The sequence below is a fragment of the Gymnoscopelus braueri genome (assembly GCF_963280865.1).
Source record: "Gymnoscopelus braueri genome assembly, chromosome: 4".
NCBI classification, from domain to species: domain Eukaryota; kingdom Metazoa; phylum Chordata; class Actinopteri; order Myctophiformes; family Myctophidae; genus Gymnoscopelus; species Gymnoscopelus braueri.
Genome location: NC_137605.1, coordinates 28,614,770 through 28,634,153, shown reverse-complemented (window position 1 = coordinate 28,634,153; position 19,384 = coordinate 28,614,770). Strand labels below are relative to the sequence as shown.

Genomic DNA, 19,384 nt, shown 5'->3' with positions numbered 1-19,384 from the left:
TCCAGTGGTGAGGCCTGAATGTTCCATTCATGGCCGCCAGCCTTGCTTACCATTAACTAAAGTGGAATGAATGACCTGTCAAAAGCAATCCCTCCTCCTATGTGTCTCCCAATTACCAGCGCCGGCCGACCCAGTCACTTAGTTATCACCAGCCACCGTCGCCACCGTTAGATTGTTAGCACATGAACAACAAAAGAAATTAGCAAGTCAAATCAAAGAGGGCTCATAATGAGATACAAAAGGCTCCTCAGGTGTTCATTAAAAAACACACATGGGAGGCAGGAGGCCTGATATAAGCTGATAATAAGCTGATTTGGAAAAAGGTGTGACTAAAGAAATGTAGTGACACAGAGAAAATAACCCTCAACCAACCTGGAACTGATGTCATTGGACGGGAACAGGTGCAATGTAATGCTACAATGCCTGACTGCAATATCTGCGGTTCTACTGAATAGTTGATGCTGTATGGATTTGGAAATTAGATTCAAAACCATGCAATTATGTGCCGCATAATGGTTGCAATTACTCAGAGGGCGACAGAGAGAAAGTGAGAAAGAGAGAGAAAAAGCACGAGAGTGAGAGAGAGAGAGAGAGAGATAAGGAGAGTGAGAAAAAAAGATTCCATTGTTCAGCGCTTCATTGAATAGGAAAATTCACATTGGTTGTGCTTTGAATGAAATTCATGAGCTCTCCATTCATTTTTTATTCCATTTCATATTCTAATGACTATATGAGTTACTAAAGACCTATTTGATCCTCCTCAAATGTTAAGCCTCTAAAAGCCAATTTGGAAATGTCTGTTTCCACTCAATGCTACTTGTTTATCTCCTTTACTTCAGGCAGAGAGTTCCAAAATAATAGTCTACCAAGTATGTACCTCACACTTACTTAAAAAGGGCTCCGCTCCAGTTTAGGCACTTCCATTTTTAAAACGATACGTCAAACAAAGCAGGCAGAGAAATTATTACTGTAATGCATGCCATAATGGCAACACTGCCATAATGGTTGCATTAATAATATTCTACTCAATAAAAGCTGTTGTTTTTCTTTCCATTTGGTCTTATTTTCATTCTGCATGAGTTTGGCTAGTCTTGGTGAATATAAAACAACACACACGTAAAGGATAAGCTGCGGTTTGCACGATAAGCTCGGTTTGCACTAGAACATTTTGGAAGACCAGACAGACAGACAGACAGACAGACAGACAGACAGACAGACAGACAAGCAAAGAATTAAGATAAAACATAAAGTGCGTGTGTCTGTGTGTGTGTGTGGGTGTGTGTGTGGGGGCGGGGGTCAGGATTTATAGAATGTGCCGTACTCAAACCTTTTCATGTCAAGGACCCCCAAATTAATAAGTATATGATTGCAAACCCCCATCTGAAAATATTTTGTGACAGGGACCCACATACATGAATTGTGTTTTAGATTTTTCACAGCTCGTAGATCGGCTATTTTCAAATAGCATATGTACAGTTTATAGGTTTATATGTACATTGTAAAAAGGATAAACAGAGTTTGATGCTATATTGATACATTTTTCTGGAACCCCCTCAAGGACCCTTGGGCAGGGCCGGATTAACCCTTCGGGGTGCCCAGTGCTACGACCCGTTTTGTCAGTGGCGCGTTTCACTGTTTTAGCGCTCTTTCAGCAGCCGCTGCTTCTAAATTTCGGTGCTTTTCGGCGATAGTTCAGTATAATGCATCCTGCAGGGATGGGAGGGAGCTCCCCATGGCGTAATCGGCCGACTGTATCACCTTCCTCAGACAGACCCTGGGAAGAGCTAGTCCCATACCAGACAGTGATTGCCCCTGTCAGGATGCTCTGGGTGGTAGCAGAGTAGAAGGATTTCAGGACCTTCTCAGAGAGACCTTGAACTTCCTCAACTGCCTGAGGTGATATACAGTATGTATCGGTCTGGACGTCTTTGCCACAGTCTCTGTGTGCATTGTCCAAGTCAGGTCCTCAATGATGTGCACACCGAGGTACTTGAGCTCACCCTCTCCAGTGTCCTGTTGACCAAGAGGGGCATGTAAGACCTCTGCCGTTGTGCACACGAATTCCATGAGGGTTTCTCTGCTTCTCTCTCTGTCTCTGTTGAACATCTAATTTTACCACACACCCTTTTACCCTCTGCTCTTTTCTCCCTCTGGCAGACATTGCTTTTCAGATATTATTGTAGTCACTAAATGTTCTCATTGTTCTTTGGAAAATGTTGCTGTGTGTGTGTGTGTGTGTGTGTGTGTGTGTGTGTGTGTGTGTGTGTGTGTGTGTGTGTGTGTGTGTGTGTGTGTGTGTGTGTGTGTGTGTGTGTGTGTGTGTGTGTGTGTGTGTGTGTGTGTGTGTGTGTGTGTGTGTTGCGGCCAAATAAAAGAAAATGCTATAATGCAGAATATAGAATATAAATGGATGAATAAATTAGCAATAAATATTGAACAGCATGCTTCCCAGAGGCAGGCTCAATCTCTGCCCCCAGCCCTGCTGAGATGAAAGAAATGTAACAGCTTAGTGTACCTGGCCCTTCCATGTCAGTACAAGCCATTCTGGCCTGTGGCATTATTGCAGTTTTCTGACTGTCCAAAAGTAAGCTGCTTTGCGGCAATGGTTTTGGACCTAATATTACCATAGAGGCTATTTAAAATGAAACACAAGCCTGCAATGGATGCAGAAAATAGATGATATGGATGGATCTAGAATATATTGTTTTTGATGAAGTGCATATGCACAAAGCGTGAATGCATTTTGTGAGTTTGGTGTTTAAGTGGATCCATCTACAGCACTTTGGAATGCATTATGTCATAACAAGGCTTGGAACAGTGTAATGTCAGTACACTGAAAAGTGTTTTCGCATATAAATCACTATCCGTCAGCGCGCTGAAGCTCAAGTGGCTGCCGCTCAATAGTATTTTTGCAAAATTCCCTCACAGGGCATTCTCTAATCCATCATTCTATCAAAGTGCTCTCCAGCATCACCCGCAGAAAAGAGGGGGAGTGCCTCACTCATGACGAGGTTCGATGAAAACTGAGATTACATGATTTATCTTCCTATAATTTTTCCCCAGGCTGATATGACGGTAATGAGAGAGAGACCAGAGGACCATGACCACCTATTGGATTCCCTAGAATCTAGATCAATACACCTGAACAGACAAATGCATGAAACCACCTGCAAACATCAATGTTTTTGTGAATATAACATTATTTTGACCAATGTGTATCATGGTAGAGTATATGTTAACAGCTTCAAAATAACTAACAAAACTGCGGTGGCTGTAGTTTGTCTAACTGCTCTATCTATTTAATCCTGTGGTAGGATTGGATGTCATGAATGTCAAAATTCAATTAAAAGTTATATATACTGTAGCTCAACAGTAGAAATGTCAGTGTTTGCGTGTGGGACCAGGGTTCGAATCCCAGGTGGGCATAAACGTTATGGATTGCAGCTTTGATGAAGGAGGGCACTCCTGTCCATGCAACTTACCTCACACATAGCAAAATCCTGAGTAGTGACTTAAGTATGATTTAACCCTGCAAGGGGGCATTTTTGCACTCTCAGGGTTAAGGCTGTAAGGCATGCACCTCCCTATCTCATTAATAGGTAAGGACAGCCGACCATCCATGGCCTTCTTCAGCTGTGCCCTATTTCAACGATGAATCTATCATAAGACAATTGACTTTTGTTTACTGCAACAAAACAACCAACCAACATTCTTCTACTGGTACAAATGTCTAATTAAGTGCCTGCTCAAAGGCGCTGAAAGCAGGGCGTAGGGGAGCACACGTCTTTTCTCATTCACGTTAACCGCACGGATTTTCCTCATATTTCCTGAGCTGCCTGGGGAGTCAGACCACTGACCTCTTAGTCACAGACCTGCTTTTTAAAAATGCAGTTTAACCACAGACTGCTTGCCGAGTGCTTTACTTCTTGAATTATTGCACAGTAAAATACTCAGTGTCAATTTAACTTTTTGAGTGTAAAAATGTCCACTTGGGGGCATTTTCACATTCTCTCAGTGTCAAATTAACGCTGAGGAGTTTACCGTGTACTATAAGTTCTGGGTTGTTGTTTGGGGTCTTCCGAGCATGCATCGGACACTTTTACGAGTGCACATGGATCAAAACGTAGACATAGCTCACGAGAGAGAAAATACATATCATAAACCTTTACAAGCTCTGCAGAGGGAAAGTATCGCTGCGGAAGAGAGGGAGAATAACAGGGCTATAGGCACAGGGTGGGTCCAAAGACCTCGCACCAAAGGCACGCCGCTGTGAGGGCCCCAGGGCGGCCATCTAAACCATGATGTAGTCTTGGGAGTCTGACACTCTCGTAAATCCCCCAGATCAACCTTGTCTCCGTGCAAAAAAAGACACTGCTAAATTCTCCCTCCGGGACCCTGTGCTTTTCATTATGGGAACAATGGTGTGTTGCAGGTGCAAACTGCCATAGCTCTCATAACTCCCAGCTGGGTTTGGTTAAGTGCTGAAACATGGTACAGTACGGGCCCAAACCTCACGCACAGACACACATGCACACCAAAATAGATGTAGCCTACAGACAGATGGATGAATGCCTCTACCTGCGGTGGCAGACATGGAAAGACTGAGGGAAGACTCAGAAACTTGCTGAATGTCTTAGAAGGAGAACTCCATACACATTTACAAATGCATATGTGTTGTTCCTGCGGCGTGGGTATGGTGACCAGATGAGAATGGGTGAAATTCAATACAGGGGAGCTGGGGAGTGGGCAAGGTCACATGACCATGGTGGGCATGGCCTCCACTAAATGACATTCTGTATGAACAGTAAAACGTGTGAAAGTCAAAAACTCAACACATTTTTTATTCATAAAGTCAACTGTCTGTCATTAGGATACATGTCTTTGGCTCCCACAATTTTCAAATATTTCGGAAGATCTGAAAATGAGTCGAAAATAAAGTGAATGTCCCACCTCGTTTTGCTTGCAGTCTCGTAAAAAACTCTGGACTGGAAGCTATATTGTTTCGTATGAAAACTCTTTTTGACGATCATTGTCACATGAGGCACGAGAGCATTTGTGCCTCAGAATTTCAGAATTTGTGCCTGAGAAACCTGATTGATACATCTTGATCACATGATTTCAGAGATCATGTAATGTGTAACGATATAGGAGTAGGCGCTTGGGTGGCGCAGTGGTTAAGTCCCTGCCCACTACCAAGGAGGTTGTGGGTTCCAATCCACCGTGGACGAGCGTCTACGCGAACACAATTGGCCCGTGTTCGGGGGAGGGTGATATTAGTCATTGCATGTACTCCTACAGGCTGGGGTGGCACCTGTCAGCGGGGAGTGTTGGGCGGGAGGAGTAGGACAAAGGCTCTACTTCCTCCCTGTGGGGGCTCCTCACTGGCAGGTGAGTCAGTAGGATACAACAGCAGTGACAACACAGAAATCTGTGTGGGGAGGAATCAATTGGCAAAACACATATATATATATATAGGAGTAGTAGCAAATAGTGTGTTTTGAGAAAAATCTAATATGGGAAGTTATGTCATGATCCAAGGAATCCAGGGATTTTTTCTTTCCTACGGTTCATGAGGCCAAAATGTGAAGCAGCCTGTTATAGTGCCCACCATGAGGCTGATCTATAAAATTTAGGGTAGAGGTTCTTCCTTGACTTACTGGGAGTAGCAAAGTTTCACGCCGAACGGTGCAGCAATGGTGCGTGAGATTAGCTGCTTAGATTAGCTGATGGACAGACAGACAGACTCAGACCCACACCTGACCTTGTGTGTGGGTTTGTCTAATACACATTTGAGAGCTGAATCAAAATAAGCAAAAATATAAAAATATGTTCAATTGCACACGCACACGCACACGCACACACACACGCACACACGACACACACACACACACACACACACACACACACACACACACACACACACACACACACACACACACACACACACACACACACACACACACACACACACACACACACACTCCTCCCGTTCAAAGCATACAAGTTCAATCAGTGACTTCATAACTTCATTTCACAGTATTTCCTTGAACCACTCAGGAGTTCAATCCAACTAAAGATGAACAATAAGTTACTCAAACAAGGACAGGGGGGGCTATCAGCACTCCTTTGCCAGGGAAGTTGGCATTAGCACCCCCCCCATAAAACATATCCTTGAGCTCCTCTACTATTATCTCTGCATTCCACTGAGAGCAGTCTGCTGGCAGTTATCCAGAGGGAGTGAAATATTATCATGGGACTGCACGTCAGGGGTTCAGGGGTTAAAAAGCCCCAGAGCCCCTTCTAAATGATAAGGACGGTGACGTGGAGCATTAGACAGATACAGTGTACACGCTCCTCGCTCTGCTCCGCCAGGTGTGAGTCGCTTCGAGGCAGCTGGCACCGCGGCGGTGGTCGCACTCTTCGAAGCCTTTGATCATTCTGCTCTGTTTGTTGCGGTTTCGCTCGCTCTCCCTCTGGGAATATACGGTTTATTAGGATCCATGATGATTAGACATTCACAGGATCTGTGTAAATCAAATGACACTGAGACACGAGACACTGTTTGTTTTTCTCTCTTGTCTTCAACACGGAGCGCATGCGATGCTCAAGCTACAATATAATTTGAAAGAGAGACAAAGAAAGGCCAGGGGGGGGGGGGCGGGGGCAGATGAAGCCATGTTGCTTTCAATGCTCTGAGAAAAGGTACATATCCATTATGGGTATTGACTTTACTGGGAGGGGGACATTGAATTAGGATGTGATGCTTGAGAGAATGCAGACTGAGGTCCATGTGTCACTCCAGGTGCGGGACTACAAAGCAATTTTCCAGCGTGCAGATCAGCTCACGGAATCGATAACTCACACTCCTGATTACTCTGTGAGTGGAAATAGAGTTCGTATTGTTTCTCCAAGACAAATGTTGGCTCCAGGCGAGATAGATGGCATTTTCTGTGCCAAAGACAGACCCCCCCCTTTAACTGAAAACCCCCCATTCTCTTTCATCATAGCCTATAACTCAAAAGTCACCTGCACCACATTGAGCATTCTATCTTCTTTTCTTTCCTTTGGCTGTCTCAATATCTGTTATCCAATTGATTCCCACCCTGCCTATACCCTGCCTGAAACCCATCAGCAAAACCAACAGGACTTGTGTTGGCTGTCCCTGCTGACACCCAGCCTCGAATCTTCTGGTGCCAGCTGCCTTTCCTGACCTTCTGCCTATGCTGTGACATCCAGAGCGCTCCTGTGTTATGTCGCCGACCTCCAGAGCTGTCCAGCCTACGGTACGTTGCCGACCTCCAGAGCAGTCCAGCTTGTGTCACCAGCCTCCAGGGCAGTCCCGCCCATGTTGCCAGCCTCCTGGTCACCCTCCAGACCTGCACTGCCCTTCAGTCCTGCCTCCTAGTCACGTTCCAGATCAGTTTGGCTCCTTTGCCCCGCCCCCTGGCCATCCACATGAGGTGTCCTGCTCCTAACATATACTGTGTTCAAAAGTAGCACATGAGAGTTGCCCTAAACCAATGGTTCTCAATCCTTTTCGTGCCGTGAACTCCCAAATTGATATGTATTTGGCCACGGACCCCCATCTGAAAATATTTTGTGCCAGGGACTCCCAGAAGAGAAGATTTGGGGTTAAAAATTCTAAATTATTCAAAGATGTCCAAACATTTTAGATATTTTTCAAGTATTTTCTAAAATAGCAGATCTACACAATCGCAGTGCGGCACGAAGTGACGCGCTGTGAGCTTGTATATCTGCTATTTTTGAATAGCCAACGTATAAATGGATAAAGTGGTTTAAGATGATTGTAATGCTATGTTGACTACTTTAGCTGGGGACCCCCTGGAACACCCCCAAGGACTCCTGGGGGTCCCCGGACCCCACTTTCAGAGCCAATGCCCTAAACTAGTAACATACAGTATGATTGTGGTGATAATGACAATCACAATGTCATTTTGCTGCTTTCAGCACTGGTGTGAGACAAAGCAAACCTTGTAATCGCTTTCTGGATATTTTCAATGTTTCAGCTGGCATTACATCCTACACAGTTAACCTTGTAAGAGATACAAGAAGGCTGTGTTGTTGCTACTAATTTCATCGGACTCATAGACCCTACAAACAGTACATTTACTCAGACTCAGTTGTCTGTTAAAGTTACTTTAAGGCCGCGGCACATTAATATTTTCTACACAGTATTTCAAGGCAGCTCAGAAGGGAAACAAAAAAAAGCATGTAAGTGCATTTCATAAATAATCTACCACTCCCCTTGGGCAAAGGGCATCCTGGTTGTGTCAGTTATTCAACACAGAACAGGATTTTACAATGACCTGGTAAGACATTTGGTATTGCTTTCATAGTGTATCCATACAGTACAGTACAGTAGGTGGCCAGGCATACAACACCCTTTTTTTGAATGAAGATGGAAAAGGCATCTAATAATCTATATCTTGCCAGGACACTGTGAGTCTCTCTTGCAGCGGTAGATGAATGGAAAAAGTGTGCAGTCATCACAATCTATATGGTGATTTGGTATTTTGTGAAAAATAAAGCATAAAAGTTTATTGATCCTGGGAGGCCCATAAATATATCTGACCTCATCTGTGCTGATAGAACGGTATCCCTTCACTGTGAAAGCAGATGGAAAGTGACTTTAACACAACCTGCAGCATGGACTCAAGACAGTAATTCCATTTCTCAATTATGCAGAGAAAGTGGGGGGAAACATAATGGCATGATTATTAATAATCACAGAAACTGCTGATTCTAATATACTCTGATTGAAGTGATACCGATGTGTGATGCCATACAGCATAACTCCCCAAAAAAAAACACCAAGCAAGCCAGCAGTGGTAACAAACTCAGCATTACATGTTGACACAATCTATACTTCGTTGCGCACAAGTGTCATGTTGACACCATCATGTAAGCATTTTCCAGTTAAGGTTCAAAAGATTACAGCAGGGTAAAAACATGGCAGGCGATAAGACTGACCACTGTGATATAAGCAACACCGCTGCAGCTAATACAATTAATATTGGGTGTGTTTGATTTAGGTGTGTCAATGTGCACTGACAATACTGTTGACTAGTCCATGCTTGCACACTGGCACACCCATGGCACTGAGCACATCTAAATTTAACACACCCATTATTAATTGAATAGCTGCAGTTGTGTTGCTTACTTCTACCCGCGTACAAAACACTGATGTTGGCCTACAAAGCAGGGGGTAGCTGTCAGAACCATCCCTAAAACATCCGGGACAACGCTTCACACGTCCCAGACTCTTCTCCTTTCTGGCTCCCAAAGTGTGGAACGAACTCCCCATTGCAATTAGAACTGCAGACTCACTCCCAATCTTCAGCCGTAATCTGAAGACCTCTTCAGACTCCACCTTAGCCCGTAGCACTTGCCCTAGCCTCGACGACCTTGCAGGCTTATGCAAAGGCAAAAATGTAATTTAGATAGCATGTTATGTAGACAGATGCCAGGTAATTGTTGACCTGGCATCCTATAGACCATATTCACACGGCAGCCATTTTGCTATTAGGTTAATGAAATGCCCCGTTGCCACCCCGTTTTTTCAATGCAACATGCCAATATGGCCGCTGTGTGAATATGGTCTACGTACAGATTATTGATTTTTTTGTCTTTTGTTTAGACTGATGATAGGTTCGTGGTTTACCTATGATCCTAGATTACTATTCTATGCATTTGTTGTATTACCTCGTGTTTTCCTTGCTTACTGTAAATCGCTCTGGATTAGGAGCGTCTGCTAAATGCCTAAATTGTAAATTGTACTAGACTGGCATGTTTTTAATCTGTTGTAGTTTTTAACATGAATTGGAAAACAAACTACAAAATCAGCTTAGAGTTTCACGCCACATCAAAGAGTCATTTAGACATTTAGACAATGAAATTGTCTAAATCAACTACATATTGGAGCATCAGACAAGAGCTGTGAACCCTATCCTTTTTTATTCCTACTCTTTATCCAACCCACATGCCTTGGCTCGTATTCCTCAAAATCAAACTTATTAGAATCATAACAAAAGAGCGATTGTAGGCATCATGGCAAAATGCAGAACAATAACAATGTGCATATTAGGTTTTTATAGAGCTGCTCACTGCTTTTACAATCACAGCACCTTCTGCCAGCGATGAAAAAAAAAGAAGACTTAAGCCCAAAGAAAAGGTTGCTAGAAAGATAGGCAGTGAGAGTACAGCAAGACAGATGGGTTGAGAAAGCAAGAGTAGCGAGAAATGAGAGAGGGCGAGAGAGCGAGCAAGAGAGAGGTGATTACTCCGCGTTAATCTAGTATCAGCTTTCCTTGATTTGGAGGCTTCCCAAAGTGCAGTACTTATTATCAGTGGAAAACTCTGTTAAATGCAGATTAGAGGGGTAAGGAGCGCGAGGCAGCGACGCTGAACTTTCTCATGAAACTCATTGCCGAAACAATCTGGCTTCCAATGGGTTATCTGAGCTCTGTAATGTCACCACTTGTCTTGTGTGTGTGTGTGTGTGTGTGTGTGTGTGTGTGTGTGTGTGTGTGTGTGTGTGTGTGTGTGTGTGTGTGTGTGTGTGTGTGTGTGTGTGTGCGTGCGTGCGTGCGTGCGTGCGTGCGTGCGTGCGTGCGTGCGTGCGCGCGCGTGCGTGCGTGCGTACGCGTGCAATCGTGTGGGTTTCTCTCTCATCCAGCTGTCTTCCATATTTTTGCTCTGGTTTCCAGGAGACTAAATTGAGCCATCCCCGTAATTCACAAGCAAGATATTGAAGCTCTTTGGACTTTTATCTGTCACATGTTTTCCAGGAGTGATGATATTTTTCTGACGACTTTGCTGATTTGGACCATGTGTGGGCCCACATATTTCCTCGTAATTACTTTCTACTTAAAAAAAAAAAATCAATAGATCTATAACAGGGTATGGATAATTCCTGGTAAGTGCACATTGGGTGAGTGCTCTGCGCTCCATTTAAAAGGCAGTGCCTCACTGCTCGCAAATTCAATAAGGTCTATAGCGGCCATATGCTGCAGTTTATGGCATGCATTTGAAAAAGTGAATCACCATCCTCCACATGAAGTGTTGTCTTTCTATGTCCAGTTGAAACACTGGAATGACATGTTTGTAAAAAAAAAGAAAAAAAAGAAAGAATGAATAAATAATGATAATAACATTTTATAACCAAACTAAAACTAAAACAACCAGCACAATACAAAAAAGCATAATTAAAAAATATATTTTATGTTTGTAGGTAATTATCTTGGTCGATATGATTCTAACTCACATTATATTTAAATATAATAATATTATAATGTCTTCCCTCCAAAACTGATTTATTTTTTTATTTTTATTTATTTATCAATTAACCACTTAAACCCTACAATATATACTTTACTGACTGTGGTCCCCCAGGGGTCTATACGTGACCCCCTCCTTTTTTCCCCTCTACACTAAATCCCTCTAATAAATCTGTTCGCCAAAAATAGCCTGTTTTCACCTAATATTCGCCTATTATGCCCAGAATTGGGGCACTAGGGTTCATGTCATTATTCCCTAAATCCCTGTGTCATCACACTCAATCAGCTGTCACAATAGTTTTGACAGATTCCCTTTAGTGTGACCTACAGGCCAGTTTCATATGGTTTCTAGTCAGTGGCCTGAACCGACCCGTGTCACATGACCTGACAGTGGGACTCACCGCACTGAAGCCTGGAAAGAGACTGACTGCTGAGGCTGTATCCACAGGAAATGGGAGAAACTGCTTCATGCCCAGTGAGGTTTGGACGGCAGAGAGTGTGGGACGCATCAGTGTAGGCATGAGGCCATGTTGACACGTGTTACCTGCAAAGGAGACAAAGATGATGTTTCACGACTTGGCAAATCTGACAAGCAATCACTACCACAGTAAGCTCCAGTTTACTTTCAGATGTGTTTGACATGTATATTCTGCTCTGTTTTGTCCCTTTGCACCGTACATGCTGTCCTGCTGTACTTGTATCACGGGTTAATAGGTACCGTGTCAATACTAAATACGTTTTCGACTTGTCGCCAAGACAAATGCCTGCACATTTATTGTACTACGTTGCAAAGAGTTTCTGAATTCAATGACTGCCAGCATGATGTCATTGGCTTCCAGTACTGTAAAATGAGTCACAGCCCGCACATCATGAAAATATCATCTGGCCAGCTCCTGCTTGCAATATGTTCAGGTTTTCAGTGCTCCTAAATTTGATCTCCTCTCTTAATCAAAATAAGACCTGCTTACTCTCATGTATAATGAGAGTAAGCTGTGGTTTCAGTGCTTTCTGATATTTGTGAGTAAGCTGTAGAGGCGCGCCCCTCATTTGTACTTTCATATTTGGCATCTAAAATTGCACTCATACGTGCACTCATATGTACGTCTGTATATGTCACGCTGCTGAAACACATCCAACAAATGAATGTTGCATGTACAGTATATATAGCCTAAGCCTATACAATACATGTATAATGTACTGGGTGTGATGATAATCTGAGTAACTTTTTTCAACATGCCACACTTGCTCGTTAATGTTTTGTTTATCACTCCTGGGGGAAAAAGACTCTCATGCTTGAAGTATACCCCAGATAGGCACCATCTTGCCTATAAGATGATTCAACAGCGAGAGGAGTCTGTGATGCAAACCTCAAGGAAAAACAAAAGTAAATGGTTCACTTTTATTGTCATGTGAGTGAGCTGTGCCAGAAGAGCCCTTTACAAGCTGTGGATTGGAAACAGCACAGGACTGATTTCAACACAAGGCGATCAAGAAAATAAAATAATAAAATACCCAGTCTTCCAAAACATTAGAAATTAAAGAAGCTATTTCGTGAAGCCGTAATGAGAACCAGAGGGATGGATTTTTTTTATCGCTGTACATTTAACGACAGTGGACGTCTGGGCCAGCATTGCTCTAAAAAGGGTTGGTTGATACGATGTCAAACCACCGGCCTGAGACAAATAAAAATAAGGTTTGCCACGTTTCGGTCCCGAGGCGATGGTAAAGGGTAAATAAAAAGCATAAGTCATAAAATGAGGGAGAGGGAGCAAGCCACAGTCGATCCGCCCTCTCTCTTCTCTTCTGTCTTTTAGCCTTCAGCCGCCAGAGCGCTGCCATCTGTTGGAAAAAGAACACATGCCGTCTCTCATGTGGAGACACGTCCCGGTTCCCCTTTAACAAAGCATGTCCTTCTCCAGGCAGACATCATCCTACTGCACAGTGTCTTTGACATGCCCGCCTGACGTCAGGCTATAAGTATGCCTCAGCACGGACGAGCCAAATCCACCATCCAGCACTACAACGTGTACGGTACAGTCAAAACAACCAGCTCAATCATCAGGGATCGAGGGATGAAATGTGGGATTACTTCTCGAGTGTGCTGTACAGTGACAGTGTGCTGGGGGACGTTTTTGAGGTGTGAATTTTGTTCAGTGCAAAAAAGAGAACCCCAACAACAAGAATAACTAAACATTTCAATTATTTTTGGAAATTGCTTAGTAAACAATATGTGATGAAATAAGATGTCACTGTGATGGAAGTCTGTGACTTTCCATGTAACCTAACGCAGAGTTTATTTTGCGACTCATGAATGGGAGGTTTCTGATAGAATGTGCCACAAGTAGGCAAACATGAAATTGTGTGTGAGTGTACAGTATATATATGCAGTATATCTACACATACACACAACCTATTTCCTTCATTTGCACAATTTCATGTTTGCCTACTTCCGGCACATTCTATCACACCTTGTCACGTTTTCCCATTACATTAAATATAACTATTTTCAGATTTCAATGTATGACACATTATTTTAAAGTTTACAATCAGCAGCTTCTGTAAAGAACTGAAGAAATGTGCTGTGCCCTACGTGCAGCACATTCCAGCAGACCCTGTCAACTTGGAGCTCACATCACTTGAGGTAAATAAAAGATCATATTCTTTCAGCAGTTGTTACTGGAACAATAGCAGGGCACACAACATGTCCAAACACAAGGCGCAGATTCCAGCCTGCAACACTGCCATAGGTTGTATAGTGTTTCAACTCTCTTCAGCCTGATCATCTGTCATCAGCAGCAAGCACTTGAATTGGAAAATGAGCCTATGGCTGCTAGTGGTAACCTTAACCCTTACCTGAACTCTATCTACCCTAACCCAGCACTGTATGTGTCTCAATATGTGTTTAAAGACGTTGGATGTGTCAAAGAAAGCTTAGGCTCTAGCACAGCTCAGCACACAAGTACCCACAATCACCAACTAGTATAAAATGTTAATATTTACATTGACTGTGGCTGAAAAAAATGAAGTAAATATTTGACTTTCAACCACAATTTCTAAATTTTGACTCACTCTTCACCAACATGGAGCCCAGGTGGGCTTGAGGCTTTCCAGTTGGTACTGACATATACTGTAATGTGCAGGGGACAGAATTAGAGTCAGTATTTCTCTCACTTAACACTGAAAGGTTAATGGGTCATAGTCATTAAAATGAATACTGTGCTACTGTGTGCTCAGCCTGAGAATTATGCGTGATTTACACACCGTCGTACGACATGTCATGTGCCGAAAAAAGCAGATCTAGAACCTCAAAACGCATCGTATTGCGACGTGTTGTGAGCTTGTAGATCGCCTATTTCCACCGCTCGATACTGGCGTGCAATGTAGTATAAATTAAGAATCATTACAACAAGTGACATCAAAACACGCAGGTGTAACAGTTCAGACCTATAGTAATGTGTACACTGTACATATGTGTTCAGTCAGGTCTCGTATTAATTCTGTGACATTTAGTGACACCAAGTGACATTACTGGAATTAATTGTGATCTCTTTTATCGACAATGTTGTCATAGTTTATGCAAAAAAACACTTTTTATCACAAACGTCAAATCAATCAAATGCACTAGAAAAGGTTCAGTATGTGCACTGCAGTCAGTGCCTCTTTTTGAAACACAGCTTCTATAATACTGACTTTATTTACATTATTAGTTATTGGAAAGACAGTTTTCTTCTAATGTCTAATGTGTTTAGATGCTGGTGTACAACGGAGTTGAGCTATGATCATTTAGGCTACAATTGGCATAAATAAATGTCTTCTTAAATGAGATGAGACTGCTACCTACTCCTCTGCAATATCCACGTCGAACACACCACATCGGATTGAAACTTCTAGCCATTGTCCCAGAGGCACCCCCTGCAAAATCCTGAGTGTCAATTTTAGATGGACACTCAGGATTCACCGTGTGCCCTTACCATCAGCCTGTCCTCCTCAATGCCCTTCCTGAAAAATTCACTTATCTGAACTCAAGCGTTTTTACCCCTGCGGCAGTGGGCTGAGAGAGAGGGAGGGAGAGTAAAAATGATGTCTGGAGGAGACTGATGTTAATAATTAATCATCTTCCGTTACTCCCCTCCACTACTGCCCCCCTCTCTCTCTCTCTCTCTCTCTCTCTCTCTCTCTCTCTCTCTCTCTCTCTCTCTGTCTGTCCTGATCTTGGCCCCTGCTAAAGTGATAAGATCTGTCCAAAGACGGCGAGATTCCACACAGCCGACGAAACTGTTGTCGCGGAATGGAGAGTCGTGCACCGCACCAGACCTCCCCATTTCACTCGGCAAATACAAATCCAATTATTAGATAAGTGCAAGTTCAACTGAATGTCAAAACCATTTCTTATGCTGATGGCGACTCAGATGTGTGTACGCCCGTTGCATTTACGGAGAATTCACTGATTGTGTTCCATGACTCTCGATATGAGATCAATTATTGCCTTCAACCAAAGAGAACAAAATTATTTCTCCCCAATTGGAATAAACAATGTGTGTGCAAATGCTTTTTTTAACAACACATACAGCACTTCCCATTAACATTTCAGGTATTTGCTTTTTTAAGACCCCCAAATACATGTTTGTATTAAAGTCCACAATGCTCATGGCTGCATGACAAAAAGCCTGCGTTAAGCTCTTCTAGACAACCTGTTCTTCCACACCCCAACCGTCTCACAGACAGACAAGTGTAGCTCTCACTGTTGTCATGATTTTTAGTAGTGTAACCTCTAATAAACACAGCCGTCTCTGAATTTGATCCAACAATCACTTCCCCTTGAGCTCTGTAATCTGAGGTTAACCAAAGAGATGTTTAGTGTGCTGTTAAACTCTGACCGCGAGGCCCGACACACCAGATACATTTGCTCCAGGCATCAAATTCAAAAGACACTAATGGCTTGTATGATTGCAATGTGCACTTAGGACAGTTTAGTCCCGCTGTGTTATTGTTCTTTTACTGCCCCGTTTGATCTGTTTAGGTTGCTTTAAGGCAGAGGGACAGTCCTTTTGATCTATTTAGTTTATTTTTTGTTGTAATCTTTATATGCAATTTTAAAGAGGTCACATTCTCATGGGGTACATGTGTAAGTGATGTCACCCCAAATAAAATGCAATGCCATCTTAAACAAAAACACACTTTGGTCAAATCTGTTTCACCACCACTCACATCACACAATGTCGTTGATGTTTTTTCTTTGTTAATATTCCAGCTTTTCTGTGCTCTAGTCTAGATTCAAGAGTCCATATGTGCTATAATGATGCCGATACTGAATCTGATGCACACAACGCAATGAGGAATGAGAGAGCGCCTCCATATAAATGAATGTTAGCAGGTGGAGAAATTGGCCCCTTCCCCAAGTTATGCTTTTCCTTAACCACATGCCTCTTGTGATTATTGTACTACACAAAGACGTATACGCACCAGCAATTAATACCACAAACTGTGATTTATGACAGATGAGATTTTGAACACATTCCCACTTTCCTGCAGCACCACACCAGACCAACACTGGCAATAGATCTTTTCAGGAAAAACCATTGCTCCACCTGACACCTCATTCATTTATAATGCTTCATCCAGTCTCTCCATACGAAGAGGATGTCCCCCTCACTCTTCTGAGCCTCTCAACCTCTTAACTTCACACATCACTTTAAGCCCTAGCATATATACATAAAAAGACTATTTCATTTAACAAATCACCCCCTCCTTTATAACTTCAGATCCCTGTGTAATTATTGCTCCGATGTGACTGTAATCCAGCCATGTGAGGAGCTCTTGAAGAGGAGTCACTGGCGCATTAAGTCTGCTTAAGCCTCCTCTCGTCTCCTCTCGTCTCCTTCATAAAACTAATGGAAGGAGCCCTTTTTTTTTCGTCTTTGATTCCTACACAGAATATCAAGTGGCTCTTAAGACAGGCCACTTTACTAACTCCAATGCTCTTTAAATTCCTTCACTATAAACACTTTGGACATGCAGTCTATAAAACGACCACAATGAAACCTGAAGCCTGGACTTTCGACCCCTGCCACATGGGATTTGATCGAATAAAATAGAATGTTTTATTTTTTGTGGCACGGGGGGAGAGACACCTGGTGAGGGGGGGGGGTTTCATTCAACAAGGCTGGGTCTCCAGAATGTCTCTAACTTCATGCTGTTTTCCATGAACAGCAGTCAGCTCCGTTGTGCATCTTTTCATGTTGCAGAACACGCAACACGCACCGAGTCACTTTCAATACACATGCTTTTAGAAAAGATATCTGGATGCATGACAAACAAGCAAACAAGCACATACACACTCCCTGCACACAGGTATCAACGCACGCACGCATGCACAACACACACACACACACACACACACACAAACTCACCAAAATACATGCTCTCCATAGTTCCTCAGGCACGGGGGTCTGTAGCTCCGCTTTGATGCCCTGCCAGTGTGTGTGTGTCCATGGACAGAAGCCTTGGCATGTCTCATACACTCCTTGGGGTTGTTTGTGTGTGTATGTGTGTGTGCGCGCGCACGCACACGTGTGTGTACGCTTGTCTGTGAGTGTGTGTGTGTACGCGTGCGTGTGATAAACGGGAGTTCAATCGGAGAGTGCCGTCAGCAGCCAGTCTGCATGCTGCAACTGTGCGCGTTGTCTGTGCACCACTGTGGCTCTCTCTTTCTCTCTCCCTCTCTCTATCTCTCTCTCTTCCCACTGGTCCTGCCTTGCCTCTCTCCCCTCCCCTCCTCTTTAACCCTCGCCTCCCTCCGTCTCCTCCTTTCTCCTCTCTGCTTGAGCACTGCTGGCTGGCTGGCCCCCTTCCTTCACACACTGGCTCCTCTCTCAGCTCAATGTGCTTCTCTTCTCTCTGAGGTGTCTATCTACATTTTCCAGCAACAGCGTCTTCTCAAATCCAATGTGCTTCCTCTCTCTCTCTCCCTCTCTCTGTCTCTCCCTTCCTCTTTCTCTTTCTCTCTCTCTCTCCCTTCCTTTCTCTTTCTCTCTCTCTCTCTCTGTCTGTCTGTCTCTTTATCTCTCTCTCTTTGCCCCTTTCTATCTGTCAGTATGTCTGTCTCTCTCTCTGCCTCTCTCTCTCTTTGACTCTCTCACACACACACTTTTTTCCTCCTGTCTCATCTTTGTTTTATGTCAAGCGCACTACTTTCTTCCCTTGCTATCTCGCCTTGATCCCCCTCCCATCTCTCTCTCTGTATCTCGCTTGCCGTTTTTCTTTTTTCATTCTGCTGACTGTTCCTCTGCTCCCACTTGCCTCTCGCTCCTTATATCTTTCTCATTTGCGCTCTCTATCTAAACGTCTTCTCCTCTCTTGCAGTTTCTGTCGGATCTCTCTTGCTCTCATTCTCCACTCACTGTTCTTTTTTTCTAATCGTGTTATATATCTTTCACTGTTTTGTCTTCTCACTCCTCTCTCTCTCTCTATAAGCTGTCTCTTTCTGTTAAATCGCTCTTTTTCCATTTTCTCCTAATCTCTCTTTTCGCGCCTCTTTCTCTTTTTTCCCCTCTCTGTGGTCACTCTCAGTTCATTGCTTTTTAATCTGTTTTCATTTTTCTCTTTTTTTCATCTCTTCCCTTCTCTATCTCTCTCTCCCTCTCTCCCTTTCTTTAACTCACTTGCCAATGCCTTTTTGCCTACTCTCTCTCCCTCCCTCCCTCTCTCTCTCTGGCTGTAATCGGACTCTCTGGGAGCACGGCTGATATGAGAGTTGTGCTGCTTTGCTGCTGTAGTCATGAGACCTGCTTCAACGCTCTTCTCAATCTGTGGCCTCCTTCCTCAGGAAGACACACACACACACACACACACACACACACACACACTAACACACACACACACACACACACACACACACACACACGTCCCTGCATGTCCGCATGTATGTGCATTCATGTGCACACATTCACATGTGCACCTGCACACATACAACACACACTTGCAAGTGCATACACAACACGCACGCGTGCGCACACACACACACACACACACACACACACACACACACACACACACACACACACACACACACACACACACACACACAC

General features: G+C 43.5%; 1 protein-coding gene across 6 annotated transcripts in view; it reads right to left on the bottom strand.

The window, feature by feature from the left end:
• The window catches only part of znf385d (zinc finger protein 385D), a 353,987-nt gene extending 335,948 nt beyond the window's left edge, over positions 1-18,039 (bottom strand). For all 6 annotated transcript variants that reach the window (XR_013933090.1, XM_080427115.1, XM_080427116.1 and 3 more), the window contains exons 1-2: positions 17,708-18,039; positions 11,699-11,841 (exon numbers count right to left, since the gene is read on the bottom strand). Coding sequence is in view for 5 of the 6 variants with exons in the window: in XM_080427115.1 (XP_080283241.1) it covers positions 11,699-11,841; positions 17,708-17,726 (162 nt within the window). In the remaining variant the exon portion in view is untranslated. The remainder of the gene's footprint in view (positions 1-11,698; positions 11,842-17,707) is intronic.
• Positions 18,040-19,384: the final 1,345 nt, after the last annotated feature.